This window comes from Toxorhynchites rutilus, chromosome 2 (genome assembly GCF_029784135.1).
Source record: "Toxorhynchites rutilus septentrionalis strain SRP chromosome 2, ASM2978413v1, whole genome shotgun sequence".
NCBI lineage: Eukaryota > Metazoa > Arthropoda > Insecta > Diptera > Culicidae > Toxorhynchites > Toxorhynchites rutilus.
In genome coordinates this window covers 87,108,626-87,114,625 of record NC_073745.1, presented here as the reverse complement: position 1 = coordinate 87,114,625, position 6,000 = coordinate 87,108,626, and the positions used below count along the sequence as shown (strand labels likewise).

Here is a 6,000-nt window from a genome sequence, read left to right as displayed (position 1 = left end):
TTCATTGGAATGCCTAATAAAACCTTTCTTTTATTCGAAATCAACCGCCGGCAGCACCAGGTTCAGGAATACCCCGTCCTTCATTTCAAACATAATATTAAGCAGCTGATCATTCTTGATGTTCGCAAACATTTTCATATCATAAAAGTGAATACTCTCCAGGAGATTCGCTAGCTTCTTCGAGTCTACCTTGCAGGCCGCTTCGCGGATATCCCCCGAGTTTGCATCTGTGGTTCTCGCCCGGGCACACTCCAGTCCTTTATAGTGACTTGCCACCGTAACAACGCTCGTCTCCACCACAAGCGAGAACTCGCCCGCCAACGTGCAGTACACCGTAATCGCGGGGGATATATTTTTCTTCTTATCAATCAATCCCTTCAGCGATTTGAACGAAGGCAGCAGCATCGATAGGTCATACATCATTTCCAGGGGCAGCTCGAAATTGCTCCACTCACTGCGGGGGACCACCGTCACGGGTACCTCGTGCTGCACCTTCGGACGTACAACATCGGTCTCGATGTGACACGTCCCGCTTATCTCAATCGCCAAACACGCAATTGTCGCCTTGGCCAGTTTGATCTTTAAATACTCGACCGCATTTCCCCGTATGTAGGACAATGCCTGAACCAAACTGATTGCGGTAACGGTGAGAAAAATCTGGTTGTGGGACTGGTCCACTCCATCCATCACATAGTCACTGAAGAAGCCTTCCCTGCTTGTTGCGTCTATTTCGCACCAAAGGCACTGCCCGGATTCGACCTCAGTTTCCGTTTGAATGATAAACTTCTTCGGCTGGATGTTGATCACGAGGAACTTGTTGATGCGGGCGAATGTTGTCAGAATATCGATTAGCTCTCTCATGTTCACGTAATTGGTTATTATGGCACGAAACTTCATTGTGGAAATTCTTTCGGTCGATGGTCATTTATAACATTATTTTTGTTTACATTTAATGTTGTTTCGATGCATGCCGGCGTTCGAATCCTAAACAATCGAGTAAACAAACCACAAGACGAGCACTCAGTCTTCGAAATTCTACAGCTTCGGAGCTTTCTCGATGAGAGACTTCGAAATCGACAGTGCATCCAGATCGACTAACATTTCGACTTACTTCGTGGCGCGAATGTTTCTTTCACACTTAGGCAAGGCGCAAATTGAGACGCATATAGCGCGAGTAACTTGGCGCGATATAGCGCTTGTTTTTGTGGCTAATGAAAACAGATAGAACGGTGCAAATTGGCCAGATGACGCGAGATGGTGGAGCGCTCGTGAGACACGACTCGCGCGACGCTGTGGCTGAACCACAGTTTCTCGTGCTGGTCATGCCGGTTGTGGTAGTTGTGTTGGTGAACAATCATATAGCGCCGTGGGTTTGACACTGTATGGCTGTACTGGTCGGGTGATTGTGTTAGTAAATAAATATATCGCGCAACTCTGTGTTAATCAGTCATTGTATGCGAGTGGCACCAAACTGCGACTCAATATGCGCTCCACCACGCTACGTTTGTGGCACGTATGAGTCGTGTCGGTAGTCTCGCGTTCGCTTACGAGCGCTATACGCTTCTCAATTTGCGCCTAGCCTTACAAATGCTGTCTGCAAAACAGTTGATATTTTTATTCCATACGTAAAAGTTACCAATTAAATAATGCTCTCCAGATACAAAATTCATTAATGAAATATAGTGAGGTATAGCTGAAGCAATAGATCAGCCATAAATCATACTATCGATTTAGTTTACGTAAATAAGGATGTTACTCGACTTTAATGAGCTAATGCACTGGGTCCCTGTCATATGATGTATGTGTTAAAAAAATATTGTATTGAAGTTATGAGATGTTCTCTTGAAATGATTCGACTAAAATCTCACTAGAAGTGACAAATCAACTAACAAAAATTATATTACCATCGTCGATAGCTGCTATCAGCTGTTAGCGTTTATTCGATTCTTTTTTCCACCAGCAACAATTTTGCAGAACTGTCGTGCCATTGATCGAGCAAGAGTTGATTCACACACGCGCTGGCGAGAATAAATATTCTAGCGAATACGTTTTTGATACTGGGTTAGTTCCAAACTGACTATTAGCGAATTTGTTTTTTGTTCAGTTCCAACCCCAGTGCCACACTAACTGCCGTCAATACGTAGGATTACGTCTTTCGGGAACATATTGGGGTACAAATTGAAAATCGAAAATCGAGCACATCGTGAAAATTTTCCAAATTTAAACGCTCAGTTTAAACGTGAAAATTGCTCAGTCATTTCTTGATGGATTGATGAAATTTTTGCGTCAATCGATTTCGACACTCCATAACAATTTTTTGTATTGAAAAAATAATATATGTCATGAGACTAACTATCGAACAATTGAAAAATCTCAACCCCTATCCTAACGGAAATACCCACTTCTGATTGGTCGAAATTGATGACACATGCGGCGAGTCCCTAACAGAGACCTCAAAACCAAGCTGCCTGTGGAAAATCGACATTGCAAATACATGGAAGTAGGGGGAACTTTTGTTTCTACCGCAATGTGTTCCCTAAGGCTATGCGCAAATTGAGAAGCGTATAGCGCTCGTAAGCGAACGCGAGACTACCAACACGACTCATACGTGCCACAAACGTAGCGTGGTGGAGCGCATATTGAGTCGCAGTTTGGTGTAAATAACATGCCACTCGCATACAATGACTGATTAACACAGAGTTGCGCGATATATTTATTTACTAACACAGTCACCCGACCAGTACAGCCATACAGTGTCAAACCCACGGCGCTATATGATTGTTCACCAACACAACTACCACAACCGGCATGACCAGCACGAGAAACTGTGGTTCAGCCACAGCGTCGCGCGAGTCGTGTCTCACGAGCGCTCCACCATCTCGCGTCATCTGGCCAATTTGTGCCGTTCTATCTGTTTTCATTAGCCACATAAACAGGCGCTATATCGCGCCAAGTTACTCGCGCTATATGCGTCTCAATTTGCGCCTTGCCTAACAGAGACATTAAAACCAAATCATTATCAAAGAGTTTAACGATGGAATTCTTCAAACATATCCAAAATCGACAGATAGCCTAACGGAATCCTACGTCAACTATGCGGTCGTGTCTCGAACACAACCCTCCTGCGACTTTTATTCACTCAGTTTCACCCCGAAAGCTGTTAGTTTCGCACTGAGATGTTTCACGGGTTCGCACTCGGGTTCATCAATACAACTATACTGAACTGTGAAGTTACGAGTATTGTTTTGGAAAATCTAAAAAAAAGCACTATGAAAATGGAAAACCTGCTGCTATTGCTTTTTTATATTGGAATCGTAATCCAAATCGGATTCTGATTTTGAGGAATATATTCGCGTAGACGGCATTAAGTTTCGTGTGCTTTCATTGGAAGGCGAAAATATTGATGGATATTCAGGTGAATAAACATGCTTTCGAATTCAAAATTATGAATGAAAATTTACGAATACTTATTTTATGTGATGAAATATGAGGCTTTTTTCCGAAATTACAAGAATTTATAGAAATAAAACTGTGTCTGATGATGATTTTATATTATAATAGTAATTATTTGTGGAACAAACAGGAATTCATCGACAAATGGTTAAGTGAGTGTCAGGATTACATGTGTTAAGTAATCAAACAATATGAAGCAGAAATTTTCATTCAAACTTTTATATTTTTACACTGCACTTGGCCTTCTGATCTGATAGAGAATAATTTACCTCCCAAGCACTAATATCGCCACCAGACGTCGACACTGTACATTTGTCATCGCACATACAAACAAATCAAACTATATAACGCACACCAACAAACCACCGCATTCGTGAAACTGAAGAGAAAGAGCCAATCCCAAGCTCGCGTGCTAAAGCTCGGTCTCATCGCTTGCACATGGGAGAGTTGTGAGGAAGAAAAATCGATACTCGTCTCTCGAAAGTCTGCTCGCTCGGCTGCCTTCTGCCTCACTCATTTGTTGCAGACAGCTACCAATGACTTTGTGAGATGCGAGACTGGATAACGCAAAGCACACTGTCTCTTTTGCGTGCTATGCGAGATCTCGGAAAGTCTACTTCCCCCAAAACGAATTCGTTCCTCTCTTTCTCTCACCCACGTACGGGTGCATGCATCGATGTTTGAGTTCAACGTGGTTTGACATACGCTACAGGTGAGCTAGATTCTTTTGTATCGTACACGAAAATTACTCAAACGTATAAAATAGCGTGCAGTGTGTGCTATTTTGCACGCTATTTACTAATACTAACGCGAGGACCTTTATAACACACTCGATAAATGTCTAAGTTCGTTGGTTTGAGTTCACGATGCGTAGACAATAAACCGTCCATTGAACTTCTTTTTTGCCTCAGAAATCATGTTTTCATTCCTCTTTATATGGACGTAAAAATAAGATTGCGTACGCGGGTGTAAAGTTAGTGTCAGGGGGAAGTGTGGATAGAAGTCAGTTGAATGACGAGGCAGATTTGTATTCATTAGTCGCGTCAGTTAAAATAACCACTGACTGGACTAGATCACCAGTCATCCTCACGAGTCAACGCTAGTCAATACATTTTCTAGCCAAGTCACTTTTTTGTTGTGGGCGACTGCCGAATACTCGATCTATGAATCAGGGCAAATTATTAACTATCAAGTACACAATTTGGGTTTCGCGAGAGCGGGAGAACAAACGATTGTCTAGCGTTGCATTCCACAGATATTCAACAGGCCTTTGCGCAAAAGGAGTAGTATTCCTGGGTGATTCTGATTCGTTTGCCATAAAAATTCTATCAGACAATCTGCGCAGATGTAGGCTACCTGGAATTTTGAATAACATCTTGTACGATTTTATTGTCAGTAAGCGAATGAACTTTATCCTCGGGCAACTGACAACTTTCAGTAAGTGATCTGCATGTGGTAAACTTACAAAGACCATTGTAAAATTCCTTACAAAACTCCTCTTGGGCAAAGAATTTGGGGACCGAATTCTCTTCATAGAAAACTGAACTGGTAATACTTACTCGAAAGCCGTTCTCAGCCCAATTGCAACTTAAGCCTTTGGACGAAAACGTTATCCAGCCATTACCACATTACGTATTTGAAATAAAATGCCAAAAGAGGATCAACTTTCTCCGTTCGATTTGCGCCACATTGTAAGGAGCTCATCTTGGAGATCTCATAATGCTGCTTCTCTTAGCAACTAAAAGTCATCTTCTAAAATTGAAATGGATTCAATATCATTGCTCTTGGGTGAATGCGCTCAACGCATAACATGAATCTCGAGGTTCTGACAAGAGTAACACCTTTACATAACCGATTCCGGAAACATTTTCTCAGAATTTCACTTGTGATTGAACATTTCGAAGACATTCCTAGACTAAATATACAATCTCGGTTTATGAGGATTTATCACCACCATACAGCGTCAGATTTTTGTCTCCCATTATTCACTCCAGACCGTGCTCACTTTAGCATTAGCAAGTCCTCAATTGAATACGAACTGTCGATGAAATAAGTAATTATTGGGATTCCAGATCAATGCCTCCTCTATTTACTGACAAGTATCAGTTGCATGAAAAGATACTTCAATGATGGGTCTCGTCTCTTAAGGTGATGAAGCCCAGTAGACACTCATATTATTTCCTCACAAAAGTGAGGCATCAGATGAGTGTATCATAATTGTGTTGCCTAGTTGCAAAACCGGCCAACTCCACAAGTTTGCGAAATTCCGTTTTTTCGGGTTTTGAGACCTTGGATACATTTTTACACGTATTGGTAGTTGGGAACAGTTCCAATATCGATCAATTCCTTATAGAACACGCGTTAGAAAATCATGATGTGCTGCAAAACGGATGGCATAATGCTACACAAAATCGACTTTCCTGTATTTTTTTTTATTTTTGGAATTGGCCGGTTTTGCAACTAGGCGACCTAATTTCTCTTTGAAGAGAATCGTTAAAAACATAAAAAGTTTACAATTTGAACCCCTTGAGCTTTTCTACAAACCCA

The 6,000-nt window shown here is 41.7% G+C and overlaps 1 protein-coding gene across 1 annotated transcript; it reads right to left on the bottom strand.

Moving 5' to 3' along the window:
- LOC129769719 (checkpoint protein HUS1) lies at positions 1 to 1,047 on the bottom strand. Its single transcript, XM_055772152.1, has one exon. The coding sequence runs from the start codon at positions 895 to 897 to the stop codon at positions 31 to 33; it is 867 nt and encodes a 288-aa protein (XP_055628127.1). The 5' UTR covers positions 898 to 1,047; the 3' UTR covers positions 1 to 30.
- Positions 1,048 to 6,000: the final 4,953 nt, after the last annotated feature.